At 34.9% G+C, this 17,451-nt stretch overlaps 1 protein-coding gene across 16 annotated transcripts in view; it reads right to left on the bottom strand.

Moving 5' to 3' along the window:
* The window catches only part of LOC116840940 (homeotic protein antennapedia), a 108,856-nt gene that overhangs the window by 8,615 nt on the left and 82,790 nt on the right, over positions 1 to 17,451 (bottom strand). For 10 of the 16 annotated variants that reach the window (XM_032808305.1, XM_032808311.1, XM_032808312.1 and 7 more), the window contains one exon: positions 4,323 to 5,859. In XM_032808305.1, coding sequence (XP_032664196.1) covers positions 4,323 to 5,127 — 805 coding nt within the window. In that variant the 5' untranslated portion in view covers positions 5,128 to 5,859. Of the gene's footprint in view, positions 1 to 4,322; positions 5,860 to 17,451 lie in introns of those variants that run through there. The other 6 variants (XM_032808318.1, XM_032808313.1, XM_032808316.1 and 3 more) reach the window with 3 other exon arrangements.

Consider the following 17,451-nt stretch of genomic DNA (forward strand, 5'->3'; position numbering starts at 1 on the left):
TATATATATATATATATATATATATATATATATATATATATATATATTTATATATATATATAGAACGTGTAATTATTTCTTTAGAGATCAGTTTATATCTTCAACGTGAAATTAATTTAATTTAAGTGCTTTAGTTGAACCAAAACCAACTTCAAAAGGAATTTTACAGAAGTTGCCGACGAGAAAGAGGAAAGCACCAAGTCCGTTAACACTTATAGAGGGAGTTAAAGCCCCAAGGAGACCGGAGTATCTGATAGGCGCTCTTCCCCTCTCGCCTTCGTTGTTCTTTTTTGTTCTTCCTAGCAGATGAACAGACAGTCGGACAAGAAGACGGAGTCTAAAAAACCCGAGGTAGAAGGTCGAGATAATGAACGGCGAGAATGATTCGCTGCGACATATGCATCTTTGCGTACCACTTGGGGCATTAAAATTCATTTTTTTTGCAGCTGCTTGTCTAGACACAAATAATATGGTTGTCCCATAGAGTTTGAAACTAAATCAATTGGAGTCTTTTATTTTTAACAAAAACTTAAATTATTATATGACAATTATACAAATTAATATATAATCAAACAGAAATAACTTCGACATTTCGAATATAGTAAATTTTTAGCAGATATCAAATAAAAATTCAAACCATGACCTCCATATTGTTCAAGACTGCCTCCATGGTACAGCCCCAAACGCGAACGGTCCCAGAATTTCTGTGGATTCATTCATCATCATCCGTTCCTTCTGCCTCCTCCTATCCCCTTCCTCTTACCCTCTTCTCTGTCATACACACACGCGTACACACAAATATCTCCTAATCTTTTTTTTCAACACTCCTCCTTCTCTGCCCCTTTTGAACTCCATCTTTTTCTGAATATCTCATGAAGCCGCCATCACTACGCGACCACCAATCTCGGAAACGTTTAATTCCATATAATAAAATGCATTTCAGATTTTAAATGTCGATTTCTTTAGTTCTGTTTGTTCGGATCTTTTCGATTTGTTTTCAAAGAGAGTATTATAAACTTTATATATATATATATATATATTTCATCTATTAAATATTTTAGTGAAAAAGAGAGAGAGAAAGAGATTATCGTTACACATGTAAAAAAGAATAATGTCGCAAGAAGTCAAATTGAACAAAAATTTCTATTTTTACTTCAAGAATCTACTTTTTCATTTACTACTTTCTTCTGTAATTAATTTTAAAAAAGGTACAATTTACTTGGCTTATTCTATAAGAAATATATTATACATATGATTTTATATACATATGTATGTACAGTAACGGAAACTACACATGTATATAACTATATCGCACATGTTTAATGAGGGGCGGGGAGAAAGGGGAATGACTGGGATACGTAACAGAAGGAATGGAGATGCCATAAATCTTTTCACGCGGAGAATCGTAATTATCTCATGCATTAAAAATATCGCAGGTATCGATGAACGGTCTTTTCTCCTCGGGTCAACACTTGGACTCGCGATGTTTAACCTGGAATGTCTGGTTGGTGATGTAATGAGGTTGGCGTCATGACTGTTATGTTATCAAAGACAAAAGGTATCGCAAAATTTCCGAATTTAAAGAGACGTTATTGAGGGTCTGTTTTTTACATAACAACAATTTAAAAATTGTTTCAAATGCATAATGAGGAGCATTAGTGAAATTATCTTAAAATCACTCTAGTAAAATTTAATTAGGCACGTATTTCAATGGAAGAAAAACGCAAGAGAATAATGGAGTCTCTCTTTATGTATTTTCAGGAGCAAAATTTACGTAGAATCATAGTAGCTAAATATATATATGCACAAAATTAATTTTGCAAGGAAATAAAATTGCAAAATGCGACGGGGCATTCTTATATGTGCCGACATCTGTGGATACATTCAGGGACTCGAACTGTTTTCTTCGTTAACTGGCAGTAAAGTACGACCCACGACGTCGTCATAACCGTCCCGTTTATCGGCCAATCCTGAAGCAGATAGGATCAGCTTCTGAACTTCACCGAAAGATGGTACAAGCAATCCTCAACGGTATGTTAGATATACTCGTGAATTCTTTCCATTAAAATTTAGAATAATTTTTGTCTAAATTCAAATATTTCCCTATCTTTTTGTGTTTTTAAAATATTGTAATTTTTTCAGTAAAAAAATGTAACACAGAGATTAACGTATATCAAAAAACAATAATAAACACGATGCATAAAGTTTATGTTAAATGTTCTCTTTGTTGGTTGATTTTAAAGTATCACAGATATTGTTAAATTAATACATTTTGATCTTAATAATAATCGAAAACTCGGAAAAATCGACATTTTATCAATGAAACAAACCGTTTAATTGTTACATTGCCTAACAATGTTAGAATTTAATATTACTTAATTGACAAAGGAAGCGATAATGTGTGATTAACTTGACGCCTCATGAGTTTCAAAATACTTGTTATGTTACATGATATTAATCCTTATAATCCGGGAAGTTATTACAGTGACGTAGCAACAATTTTGTAAAATAAAATTACAATTCTTGTAATTATTATTATCATTATTATTATCCACTTTTTCTATACAAATTAATAACAAAAGAAAACTAAAGATATATAAGAACTTAAAACATTTTTTAAAATAAAACACAATTTTTTAAATAAAACAAATAGTCTATCCTTTAATGTGTATAAAAAACTTAGTACAGACTATAAAAAATGCAAGAAATTCATTCAGACTGTAACAATAAATGTATTATTAATGACTATTAATAAGTCAATATATTACTAGAATATTTCAAAGCGTCTAATAGTTTTTACCCAATATATAAATGTGAAATGTTGTTACGCACCGTATTTATTCACCAAACTTCACTCCTTCAGATTAACTGTTTCAATCGATGCAGTACGTCTCAGAAAATATGTATTTTAACAGTGAATAATATTCGACAATCATTAATGACTTCTTGTCTTTAAACCGCTAAGTTTCCGATGCAAGATAATAAAAAAAAATTCCGAGACAAATAACGTTATATAAATATTAAAATTACGTCACTTTACGTCACGTATCACCACAATGTTATATCTATAGTCAATTTGTACTTGAGGAAGTAACGCGGAGAGAAGTTACTTTCAGCAGAAGCGACGAGCGACTAAAGTGTGAAGAAAGCAGGGACTAAATATGGTTCGTTACAGTTTTGTCTGCGATAGATCTTGGCCTTGTTAGGGTTAGGTATTGCGTTTCTCCAATATTAGGAACTACAGATCAATAAAGAAGCGAGGAAGTGAATGAAGGATCAGCAGGGATCCTCAACCTGTTCAGTTGCCCGCATTTATGAATTCTTTTACCTTAATGATGGTGTACGGCACATCATCACTTGGTCACGGCGATCATAAATCATTCAAAAGTTCAGAATCACGAGGAATGCGAAAAGATTTGTCAAACTGTCCTCGAGAATGTAATACAAACGACTCGCTGTCAACTATAAGTGCCGAATCAATCGTTATTTAGCCATTTTAAGTATTTTGTCGAATCGAATTGATGATTAATTAAAATTTCGAATTATTTCTTAAATCCATAGATTTAAAATTTTCAAATTTGAATAGGAACAAACATAATAAATATTGAACGATATTAATTTAGGAAAATATATTGTATCATTATTTAATAAAGACAATGAATAATGCGACGGACTAGACTGATGAAACAAACAGAATGTGTGGTCACCGACGAAAGTGGATGTGTCGACTTTGTGGGCTTAACCCATAAAGCAACCGGTGTGTAGGAAAGAAGCAAACGATAACTCTTACTGTGACTCGGTCTACGCGTCGTGAAACCAGTAGGCAGGTAGGCTAAATGTCAATGCAATAAATATCCGTGCCCACTGTGTGAAACTAGAGACATTGTGCTAATCCAAAGTCTGCTGCCATACGAATTTGGAGTAGTTTTATGCGCCGTTGCATAAATTCAGGAGTTGTTACTACCTGAGAAGCCTTACGAGAACCTTAGCTTTCTACGAAATCTTTTGGTCACGCACGAAGTGAAACCTTGATCTTATTTTCAAAAGTTGCGTCACGTATTCCGCTTATCCTACTAGGCACGATGCCACGTAAAAGAGCATTTTTAAGATATGTGTATCATCATATTAAAAATAACTATGTATCCTGAGACCTATTTTATTAATGTATAAAATAGTCCAAATAAAACCTTAACGAACCGGACGCTTAACACGTTGAATTTGCAAAATCGTATGTTCTATAAAAAAATATTTCCGCGCGTGTTAATTCTTGACACACTTATCAATGTCGTTACAGATATTTAAAGAAAAGACGTTGAACTCACCAAACTGACTTCTCATCCAAGGATATAATGGGCTTGGTATATTTGCGCTTGATGCACTTTGAGGCGTGCCTTGTTGCTGTTGACTGAGCGGTGATGCAACGACGCCCTGATGCTGCTGAGCTTGTTGCTGTTGTTGCGGGTGCATTCCACTTTGTCCCTGTTGCGATGTGGTTTGAGATTGTTGTTGCTGGTACATCATATGCTGCTGCTGCGCCTGCAGATGCTGGTGCTGCGATTGCTGCTGTGGATGCTGCGATTGCTGCGTCTGCATATGCGGGTGCTGACTGTGCATTTGGTGATGCATCTGGGACTCGACGAGAGGTGGACTGTCTGGTCCGTCGAGGACGCTACCTTGATGATCGACAGCGGCTGCTTGAAGCTTGCAACTAGCATAGACGATGGGTGTCGACGGATGTCCGTTAGGGGTTGACGTGTGTCCCATGTGGCCCATACCGGTGCTCGGGGACGTCGACCTATAGCCGGCCATGCCGTCCATACTTCCATGCTCCTGCTGATGCTGGTAATAAGCCGCATTCCGCATGTCGATCCGATTATACGGGGGAAACCTCGGATAAGGCATGTCCTGTTGACCTCCCGCAGTTCCATAATGGTGGGTAGAAACTCCCTGGCGTAACAAACTCGGATCGCAAGGATCGCTAGCTTGCTGAGTTGACTGCTGTTGAACTGATTGTGTCTGTTGAGGCACCTGTACGGCCGCACCGTAGTGCTGCTGATGCTGATGCGGATGTTCCACCCCGCCATTTCGCAGGTCCGGGATGTACGAATTCGCAAAATACGAACTCATGCTACTGTTCCCGCCTGTCCCACCTGCTAATATCACCTCTCTACGTTGCTGACTGGTTGTTTTCCTTTGGTTGTCCTCGGCCAACTTATGATTATTTTCTCTGTCCTCCTTCCTTCGTAAACTTATTTTGCTTTGTACTCTTCGTACGGACACACTTCCCTCTGGCACACGTGTTTATATAGATACAGACTTATCACTTCGGGATTGCACTTCTCCGTAAAATTTTTTTCTCTCACTCAATTTTTTTCGTCTCACGCACTGTTGGACGACACAAGCACACATATATATATATATATATATATATATATATATATATATGTATATATCATACCATCATCATTGTGGATCACATGTACATCATTTGACTTTTTATCACACTGGTTTCACTACCGAAGGAGGATAAAATTATAAACTGGAGCACTACAGAACCTTTAGAATGGAGAATAAGATAAAGAGAGAGATAAAGATAAAGAGAAACAGAGAAAGAGAGAGAGAGAGAGAGAGAAGGAGAAAGAGAAAAAGAGAGAAAGAGATAGAGAGAGAAAGAGAGAGAGAGAGAGAGAAAGAGGGCGAAAGAGAAAGACACGAGTATAACGCGTATACGAGGTGGTGGTGGATGATAGTAATCAGAGTCCTTCGTCTTCCTCGGTGTGATACCTTCGTTCAAAATGCCAAGTTACTCCAGATCCGTTTTGTTCTTCTGTCCACCCTACTATCGAAGTTACGCCGCACCTGTAAAAAATAAAATAAAATTTTACATGTATTTTATTATATCATAACAGAGAATAGTATTAATCACACTTTGCTTAAATGTATCATGAATGTAAAGTGCTTCGCGCTTAATGCTTTACACTTAGTTGTGGGTAACAATTATATTAAATTTAGTACGGATGAAAACGAAAGAAGAACGTTATGAAGAACAAAATAATACTTGTGATCGAACTCCTGATTGACGGTCATAAATTTCATGACATATCATTACTGTGAAAACTCAAGAAAAAACATATTTTCATGTACACAATATTAATATATTTGGAATATAAACCGTTTCAATTTTCGAAAAAGCAGAAGAAACTGTCACTAATAGCGTTATGACGGTATTTTGTGTCAAGATCCCATAAGATTTAAATGTATACAACGTCCCGGGTTCGGCTAAAAGCTCACTTTGCGTGATCTTTGTCAAGTGAACTGAATGAACTGAGCGGAGTTCAGCTGTAAGTAACAGAAGGAGAGTCACACACGTGCTCGTCACGGTGACGGCCATCACATAGACGCCAAACTTGTTACAGCGTTCTGTGTGGGCGGGCTAAACGATCGTTAAATTTGGAAAAATTCCCATCCATTAAGCAGCATGGCTACCGAAGTCCCCACCGAAACCTTCCCCTTACATTAATCTTTTTTTCGGAATCCTTGCCGAGGTCCTAGTATGTGTGTTATATATGCCAGTAGAGCAGAATATTAGCATTAATTTTTTACTAATTAATAATAGTGTATTAATTTAATAATAGGAAAAGTATTTATTTTTTGGTATTGATATAATTGGTATTGACAAAATTAAATGATTAAAAAAATATAACATAGGTAAATAAAGAAGTGAATAGAGATTTCTTTTTTTTTTAATTTGAGTGGTTGTTGTATGCTAATAACCAATTGACTAATCGCCATTTGATAACGGGATTGACTAAATATTGACACGATATATTGGTTATCTATACATTTATAATTATGTAGATTAAATTATCAAAGTAAAGTAAATAATTTTTTATTCTGACTATTTATATATAACATAGTAATATGTAATAGTTAACAGATGCAACAGAAATATTAATTTTTTTTGTCTTGCAAAAACGTATTTAATAATATAACAATATGTAATAATACATGAGTTTCTTATCGACTGAAGGGAGAAGTGTTTTCCCTTTCAAAGAAGACGTCGATCTGCCGATTTGAAGTCGAAACCTTCTATACCGACTGTATGCCGAAGTAAACAAAATATATGTGTAAATATATTAGATTTAAGTACAAAAGCTGTTCATAAATTTTTATATATATGCATATACAATTTAAACTATATATTTTCGAAAAATTAGATATAGATTTAAATAAAAATATTTTTCGTTATATTTTATGACCTTGCGCCACCTTTCGGACAAGATATGGATTTTTTCGTACCAGGAACTTAGCAGTATAGAGGCCACAAAGTTATCGATGAATTCTTGAATGTCATTTACTGTTTGACATGGTTAAACAGTGAGGTCTAGAATTGCTAGGTAGTAGAATAATTGAATGACGTTATTCACCGGTAAATAACTTTTCCCTCTCAATTTTTTTATTTAATTTGTCCAATGGGCGAGAGTAGAGATCTATAATAAACGTAATCTGATTTTATCTAGAGACATGTTTATTATTGCTTTTTGAGATTATGACAATCTACGTCATATTAATGGAGTTTTAAATTCACAAATGACGATATCAATAATATATCCTACATAAAAAATATTGAAATTGAAAAAAATTAATTTTTAAATTTTAATAAAAAAATGTTTGCATATATACACACATCTATTACATGTGATACTGTTGTACATAGCATGACAGTGTGAGTGGTAGACACGGGACTAGAAACGAGCTTGGATGTGCAAGGGGCAGCGCAGCAGGCTGAAGGGTGAGAGAGAGGGTGGGAGGTGCGGCCCTTGGGAGTTTGCTGTACATGAGAACGGATCGGACGCGGGACGATCGCGATTAACATTCCGGCCGCTAGCTTGCTGTTCGCGCGGCGCTTTCATTAATTCCAGCGTATTGATTCCACGGATTGATGAATGGCCGCCGATAGCGATTCCACGCGCTCACTACCCCCTCCTTCTCTTCCTCGTCTCTCGCGTATAAATTCTACCTCTCGCAGGATTTGAACTCAATTCCCGCCCCGTAAATTCCCCTTTATGTATCCTCCTCTGAAGTGCGAGTGTCTGAATTCTATTGACGTGAACGGCATACTTTTCACGGTCCTGAATCTTTGCAAACTGCATTTCTTTAATTTAATGATCGAGGTCCGCAGATTCAATCATCATTATAATTTATTTCTCAAACTATGCTCACAATATTATAAGTTGCGACGTAATATATTGGTGCTTTCGAAATTAGAATGATTAAAAAAAAAAATAGATAATACGATGTCATACATTTCGTTATCGAATGTTGTTCTTCCTTCTAAAGTGGAATATGACATTATTTTGACTCCCTGGGATATTTGTATGCCCGGTAGATATATAGGTTTAATTTAGTAGTGACATCGACCGGGAGGATCATAAACTAACTGATTACTTAAGGGTCTGAGAAGTGCATAATATCGCCGGTAGATGGCGATAGTGATAACACGGAAGAAGAGGAAAAAACGGGGTGGAGCGTGTCTGACAGTTGGGTGGGTTCGAGGCCAAGGTGATTGAAAACAGGGTGGAGCGTCATGTGACGCCATAGTTGGATATGGAAGTGACGTCATATACCTACGATGGCCTCTAGTTAGCAAAATGGCTTCTAACCAGGAATTTCTTTGTTTCACAGCCTCTTATCTATTATTTTAATGTGTCGGAAACACTTGGAGTGGATTATATCGACTGTGTTGACTCTGCCCGCTCCAGAAGCATGAATCAGCCACTTGACATTTAAATATAGAATAGTGGAATTTTACAAATATTTTTGGTTTTAGTAAAGCAATATAAGAGAGATAAAGAATGTTGTTGCTCATGAATAAATGCATACGTATCGCCGGATAGGTAAAACGACTAGATTAAATGAGCAGCGCCGCAGGTAGCTATATCCTTAAAGATCGTTGAGGACCATTAATGGCACTTAGATTTGACAGTTATGAGATTCGTAGCTCGTGCTGGTAGTCCGCACCTCGTAAAACAGTCGTAAACTAAGTGCCTCGTAAACTCAACGCACTTCTGATGTCATCAACAAACAGGAGCAGTATTACGTCAAAAAGTTGGAAGTTACTAACTTTGCGCTATGTAATATTTAGCGCGTTTAAATTGGCAATCCTTAACGCGTTTACTCTCAACTTGGGAGTCCCAAATAGAATGCTGCGATATCTTAAAAGTGCGAGAAAATAACTCGACAAGAAAAGCTTAATACACACACACACATACACACACACACACACACACACACACACACACATATATATATATATATATATATATATATATATAAAATTAATGAGTTATAATATAGCAATATATGTAATTGACAGTAGTCGCTTTATTATAGCTCATTGAGGTCAGTCCAAATTTGAAGCTTTAGTTAATACAGAGACTGTTTTTTTGTTTAGCACATAAGATGTTAATATGTCAGAGATTACTTGTATAACATATATCTACATATTACAAGTAATTACATAGAATGGGTACGCAGCGGACAAAGTAATAACTATCATTATGTGCAACATATAATTTGGAACAAGATGGTTCATAAAGAAACGAGACGAATAATGTGTGAGGATTAAATTAAAATTGACGCATATTCATGAGAGATATCACAATTTCAAGGTACTTTATTACGTAAAATGATCCATCCTGAAACAGGATAACAATATTTTTTAAACTCTATATTATACCGTAATCGAATTTGTTATATGCATTCGAACTTGGAGCTGCCACGTGATTTATTTGCCTGGCGGAAGTTCTCGGGTATTAAATCTGTCCGGCCTAGCGACCATTGTACAATGAATTTACATTTTAACACGCCATTATACATATATTACAATTTTTAATGATGTTGAAAATTACGTATATAATACAAACAAAGGCACGATTTAATTATTAGGCTGATTCGTATTTCATTTTAGATTATTGAAAAATCTAATATCAATTTGTTTGGTGATTATGTCGAGCACAAATTTCAAGCTGTCATAAGCTTCTGCTTACAATATAATCTTGCACCAAAATTGAATTTTGAAAATTATTAAAAATAATATACACCGTTTTAATAAATATCCGAGATATCCGTGTTCAGAAAATTCCGTTTCACTAAATTATTCTGAGATATTCTGCACATCAAGTAAAGATGGAGACATTGTGAAGGAGATATGCTAGCAAGTGACCACGTTAGATTTAGTAAGAAACACGAGCACGGCGGTGTGGCATCCAAGACGTTATACCGTTACGCATATTAGGTGTCTAGTTTACGGAAGATCGTGGCGGCACTGAAAGATGTGCGCGATCGAGGATTCCAGCACACTCAGAGACCGCGTCGGAATCCTGATCCTTGGTATTCGCTGTGTGTGGCATGTGTGTATGTGGCTATCGTGTTTATGTGCCTGCAACGATAAACACACGAGCCTCGTGCACCGTGTGTGCGAGCAGATCAGTCGAATGCTAACACGCATATGCGATTAGCATAATCGAGTCGGGCTACGGGGAACCAGTTTGCAAGGCCACTGACAAGCCGGCTGCCCGATCGCTTATGCCGTTCTCTGCCTACCGGCAAGCACACGATCCATCCATAATACCGATAACGTCAGCTGAGTGTGAGAGCAAGGATAGTGCCAATACATTCGTCATGGATCGCAGTTATGCTCGAGTGTTACGTGAGCTTCCTCTTGAATGACTAAACTTCGATAAAAACTTGATCACGTAACTGTCACATAATATGATAGGTACCTTATATGTCTGTATGCGATCATACCTGGTATAAACTATGCTACTATAGAACTTCTGGTGAATGATAATGTGTGTTTGGGTGTGTGTGTGTGTGTGTGTGTATGTGTGTGTGTGTGTGTGTGATATAAGAAAATTGTGATGGTAGATTAAACTTAATAAGCCAAGTTGCATGCATGTATATTTTTCAGAGTTTTCTTTTGTATAATGTGTCATGCTGTCCATCGTCCCACTGGAAATTAAACAACGTGTAGCACCCCTTGAGTTATTCGTCTTTGAGACTTCCAAACATTTAAATATTATCCATCAAGCGTAATTCCTTATTATACAGAGTGACCCAGAATAACCTCCAAAGTTCTCGTGGAGACAAGATACAAGACTTTTTTATTCAGTTTGACCTAATGTACAAGCACTTGGCAGATTTCGCCACTACAGTTCATCCATATCTCGCGACTTTTATGTTCACTTTAATTTGTACTATGCCTCTATTATATTAGTTTTTTATAAGGAATTTTTTCTCCTTATTTGAAATCAAGTTCTAAACTATTTTTCTGTAATGCCTAATGAACAATAATTCTCGTAAAATTTGTATTATCAAATATAGTATTATTGAATAAAACCAAATAACAAAATTGTCACCGTCCTTAACGCATGTCTGTAAATTGCGTGCTTAATTATGTACGTTAGCGATTCGTCTCTACGCACATTACTAGACACGCGATCCACAGACATGTCTTTATGAAAAACAACATCCATCAGTTAAACTTCAATAATTACTACTTGATAAAGTATCATAGAAAAAAAAATAGTTAAAAACTTTCTGACTCGATTTCTGACAATAGAATTTCGAGGAGTATTCTAGAACGCCCTGTATATATACACAAGTCTTTCTATTTTGTTCAGACAATTATTTATCATATCTATATCCTTTTCTTTTCAGTTTTTATCACTCAACAACTTAGATATACAATATCGTATCTTAATATTTCTAGCTCTCATCTTTTGTTCCACGCATTTATGATGACATTAAATTAGGTTAGGTTAGGTTGGGTTAGAACCTCGAGACACTAGCCGTTTCTGATTTGAAGGGTGAGATAATATGGTGCGTTAAAACTGTCGCCGTGTTATCCTACCCTCGCATGCTGTCGCCGAACGTCGTAGTAGATAACCTACAACGACACTACAACGGCGTTCACAGGCATATATGGGTGTATGTGTATATATAGGATGCTTCTTAATTGGTGCACACTAATTAAATAGTGCTAATTGCTATTAAAAATCGAGTCAGAAAGTTTTGAACTATTTTTTTATGATACTTTATCAAGTAGTAATTATTGAAGTTTTTTTCTATGATACTTTATCAAGTAATAATTATTGAAGTTTAATTGATGGTTGTTTTTCATAAAGACACAGGTCTGTGAGTCGCGTGTCTAGTAATGTGTGTAGCGACATAATGGCGAATCGCTAACGTACATAATTAGGCACACAATTTACAGACATGCGTTAAGGACGGTGACAATTTTGTTATTTGGTTTTATTCAATAATACTATATTTGATAATACAAATTTTACGAGAATTATTGTTCATTAGACATTACAGAAAAATAGTTTAGAACTTGACTTCAAATAAGCAGAAAAATTCCTTATAAAAAACTAATATAATAAAATAAAAATATAATAATATAAAGAGAAGTTATATATAACTGTAACATGATGTAAACAAAGAACGTAGAGCTCGTAGTTACGCAATCCGTGCGATAAATATTCTTGCAATTCGACGTGACTTTTTCTATAGGATGCTCGGTACCTCCTGTAGCTTCCATAGCTTTATATCGGGATCTCGAGGGTTCTGACCTACTTTGACAATTTCCGCCGGTAATACCTAGCTGGCGCCGCCAAGAATTCCATATACCTTTCGACAATCGTCCTGCTATTTCGTAACTTTCACTTTTTTTTCAGATGCAAATGTTTTTTGTCTACTACCTATCACTAAGATTTAGGACGGTCAGTTTCTCTTTCAGAAATTGCGAGGCTCCTTAAAGGACATAGAGGCTATTCCTTGCGCAATACAAGTAAACTGCGGGATATCTCAGATTTTTCAGAATTTTTTTCTATGGCGCAAGCCAAAAACGTGACGCTTTAATAACACCGTCGTCCAAGAAGACTGCGCTGACAAGTTGCACTTAATTCATTTAGTTTCGCTCATTTTGCTTTAGAATTTTAATGAAAAGTTAACGGTATCTGATGTGAAAAGCCATTTTGTAACGGTTTTTACTACAAGGCAGATACGAGATCCTTCAAAGTTCTACAAGTCGCCAAAAAAAAAAAAAACGTCTGTGAAGCTTGCATGACGTTCTACAAATTTTAAGAAAACAATGACAGTTCTATTAGCACTTTTCATAGTTCTAGATAGAAGACAAACACTCTCGGACGTGCCAACTTCGAAGATTAAAAAATTATTTAAAAATAGGTAGCCGCCGGAACTCTTCTTAAATTTGATCGTAGGGACTAGAATTCTGTTAGAACTAACGAGAACTATCAATAGAACGGCCAGATATAGTTTGCATGATATTTTCTCTCGAAAGTGTCGTGTTGAGTGTATACTGAGGGAAAAATTACTTTAAAATCAACAAATATTTCTTTGATGGGTGCCATTACGTATTTACTTAAATCTAAATTCTCTTTATTTAAATCAAGTATTGTTTACCTGATTTAAGTAAACAATATTTGGTTTAAATAAGGAGAATTTAGATTTAAATAAATATGTTAATGGCGTCCACATCAAAGAAATATTTGTTGAGTTTAAGGTAATTTTTCCTTCAGTGTAGTATTCGAAGGTTTGTGAAAAAGGCGTAATTGTTGAATTTTTTTTTTCTTAATTGGACATTTTGATAGAATTTGATCAGAACTGACAGGAGCTCTTGCTGAAAGTAGTGGTATTTATTTATTTCTTGTACTTTAGAGGGGAAGTGTCGTGCTGGGTTCGCAAAGTTAGCACAACAGTTTTTCATTTGCTATTTTTCGGTATTAAAAATGTTAAATGCAGGACTCTTTTTGTTTTCTATTTAGAACTATGAAAAGTGCTAACAGAAATGTTATTGTTTTTTTAAAATTTGTAAAACGTTGTGCCAGCTTCACAGACGCCTCAAAAAAATGAGAAAGCAAACTGTTGCTGATAGTACATCGTGCATCAAGGAGTGCCATTCTACTTCCTGCGAATGTTGTTCCTGATTTGAAGGTGAGCTAGGTCAGAAGTCAAAGGTTAATCGCTCCAGATTTCACTTAATTAACGGAAGGACTAATGGAGGCTGAGTTATCTCGTAACCAGATGTTATCGCAAGGTGGTAAAAGTTCTTTAAAAGAGCCGTAAAAGTTTCACCAGGCGAAATGTACCCGGAGATAACTATGCGCCGTCCCTGTAACTGAATTAAATTAAATTTCCAAGTAAAACTGCGCAATCTTGCATTTAACGCGGAAGATATTTAACATCTAAATTAATTTCACGATAGCTATGTTGTAATTACAATATTATAACATATGTGCTTGTTTTATACAAATTAAACACTATGTTTGCGCAAACATATGCTGCAATTTCAATATTATGTGTGCTTTATACAAATTACACAACGTGTTTGTACAAACATACAGCTATAGTACTTCTTTCGAGCAAAATTTTCTATTTTTGCTGTAATTACTCGTCTATTATACCATAATGCACTTTTATACGATTCGAAATTAAATCGTAACATAATCGAGCTCAATGTGTGTGACATGAACTAGTTATTTTCCGGAGGGATAGATATCCGGGTAGAAAGTTGCGCGTATCTACATAAGATAACTTCACTTCTACTAACCATAACAAGAAATGCAAATATTCTTTTGTTAACTGACATTTTTTTATGAAACTTGCAATTACTCATAAATAATGTTTGTGTATAGTGACGTGTGTATTCACTTGCCGACAATTGATTGCGTTTCCTCTTTTTAGTTGTCTTTGCTCCACTAAACAATAACTAAATAATAACAAAAATAATGAATCTGCATTGCTGAGCAGCCAAAGGAATCCTCTATTACTACGATCCCAAAATTTACGTATTATTATTTTATTACGTATTTAAAGTTTCGTATATTGATGTTTTATAACGTACTCTTTGCCCTCTTATATTCTTCGTCAACTTAATCCTAGTTAATTCAGTGTGGTAAATGATATAGATATGCGAATCAAAGATTTTTTATATCGAATCGAATTGAATCTCAGATTTTAATTTCGAATTCGAATCGAATCAAATCGATGAAATTTTATCCGAATTGAATCAAATCAAATTGTTGAAAGAATTTTTACTTAACATAGTCATTGAATTCAACATGAAAATAGTGACTTCAGTATGAGAGAGATAACATTGATCATACACAGAGAGAACGATTTGGTTGAATCAAATAAACGCTTGTTTGGAATAGTCCAAACGAATTTTTCGTTTGATAGAACAAAATTTTGTTTGAAGCAACAAAAATATTTGTTTGCGGCTTAGTTCCAAAGAAATATTTTTGTTGTGTCAATCAAATAATTTGTTTGAACTGAAGTATTCCAAAGAAATATTTATTTGATTCAATAAATCGTTCTCTCTGTGTATGATATCAATTCATTTTAAGGTAAGAAAAATATAATATATTTCAATTCCAACCTTGAAAACTGCGCAACGACACATATCGATCCGACAGTTGTCGATAAGAGTTTATCTAGAAGCCATTATCTTCTTTTAAAATTTTTGAAGAAAATCTTAATATATAGCAAACTTTTCAAGTGATGCTAATTCCCGTAAGGTTGGATGTCTTTAATAGTGCTTTGTTAATGCTAATATGCGCGATCTGTATTCGAATCTTTTTGATTCGAAATTCTCGAATTATTCGGACTCGAATCATAGGGATTCGAATTTGAATCGAATCGAATTTCATTTAATTCGATTCGAATAGTTTGCACATCTCTAATAGATGACATAAAATATTGGTTTTGATTATTTGAATTATTGTTGACTTGTTAGAAGTTTACGTTCTCTATCCATTTATATACATATGAATGTTATATATTACTTGTATTAACACTGAAGACAGTCCAAATAAAACCGAAATGTTTGGCCCATAATATACACTGAGGGAAACATTACCTTAAAATCAACAAATATTTCTTTGATGGCTATTAACATATTTACTTAAATCTAAATTCTCTTTATTTAAACCAAATATTGTTTATTTAGATAAACAATATTTGATTTGAACAATATTTGGTTTAATCAAGTAAACAATATTTGATTTAAATAAAGAGAATTTAGATTCAAGTAAATATGTTAATGGCACCCATCAAAGAAATATTTGTTAATTTTAAAGTAATTTTTCCCTCAGTGTACGTAGCATTGCTTGAACGTATTAATATTTCTCTGTTAAATGCATTAAAAAACCTATGCATAGGCTCTTATTTGATAGATAATTTAAGTAATTCTTATTTTGGAACTTTCTACAAATTATTTCTACGCGTATTAAGTTACAAAATGATAAATCTGGAGTTCAATTTGCATTAACCGTAGGAAAATTTGATGATTCTTGGGAAACTCTTCTCTTTAGCACCGCGAATCATTTTACCGATAAAAAAGAAGAAATTACGGGCGCTTGTCCTTACGCACAATAGCAACAGCGAGCCTGAAATTACGAAGCTCGAGCCTTTATTTCGTCGCAAAAGCGAAGAGGTATCTATAAGACCGCCGAGATACGGTGGAGAGTACAAAGTTTTGACGCCACCTTATAAATCAACCAACACACTCGCTCACTTAAGACGTTGCACGAATATATCCTGGACTGGAGTTTCGCTCACCGTATGTCTGTTCTGCTCTCAGCACAGACAGCCTGTACACAGTGAGTCAAAAATTTTCAGCAGTACTTCGTATATCGCAATTTTGCACTTCGTGCTAACTTTAGATCTTCGGATTAAGAATTATCATAGCAACATTTCAAGGATGGATATGACGCATTAGCAGACGCGTTAGATATAACAATTGTTATATAATCATTTAGCAATTCCAGCAATATTTCAAAATTTTCTAACACACATTGATATTTGAAAAATCATAATTATGCTTGAAGTTTTTTGGCAATGCAGATTCGTTATTTTTGTTATTATTTTTTAGTATAGCAAAGGGAACTAAGGAGAGGAAACAGGATCAATGTTCGGCAAGTAAGTGCACACGTTACTATACACAAACGTCATCTATGAATGCCTGGAGATACAGATCGATTTAAGTTTATAGTGATTTCAAGTTTCATAAAAGAATATCAGTTAACAAAAGAATATATGCATTTCTTAATATAGTTGTTGGTAGAAGTAAAGTTATTTTGCTTTTTAAGAAGAAGAAACCTTGTTATACTGATTTTTCAAAACATTCTTTATCAAGCGTTATACGTTAGAATATGGATAATTGCTCTCTGTCGGAGATAACGAATCACAACATCACACAACAAACGTTATGAATACCCATACGTGTACATATTCCCCATCACGCCGAGATAAAAATAGAAATATTATACAATTAGGGAATAAGAAGAGCTGCGAATCTCGATTACACATAGATACACGCATTTGTGCACATACGCGAAAGCATAATCAATTTGTCTCGGAATTATG

This window comes from Odontomachus brunneus, unplaced genomic scaffold (genome assembly GCF_010583005.1).
Source record: "Odontomachus brunneus isolate Ranch 3 - 2012 unplaced genomic scaffold, Obru_v1 Obru_scaffold_013, whole genome shotgun sequence".
NCBI classification, from domain to species: domain Eukaryota; kingdom Metazoa; phylum Arthropoda; class Insecta; order Hymenoptera; family Formicidae; genus Odontomachus; species Odontomachus brunneus.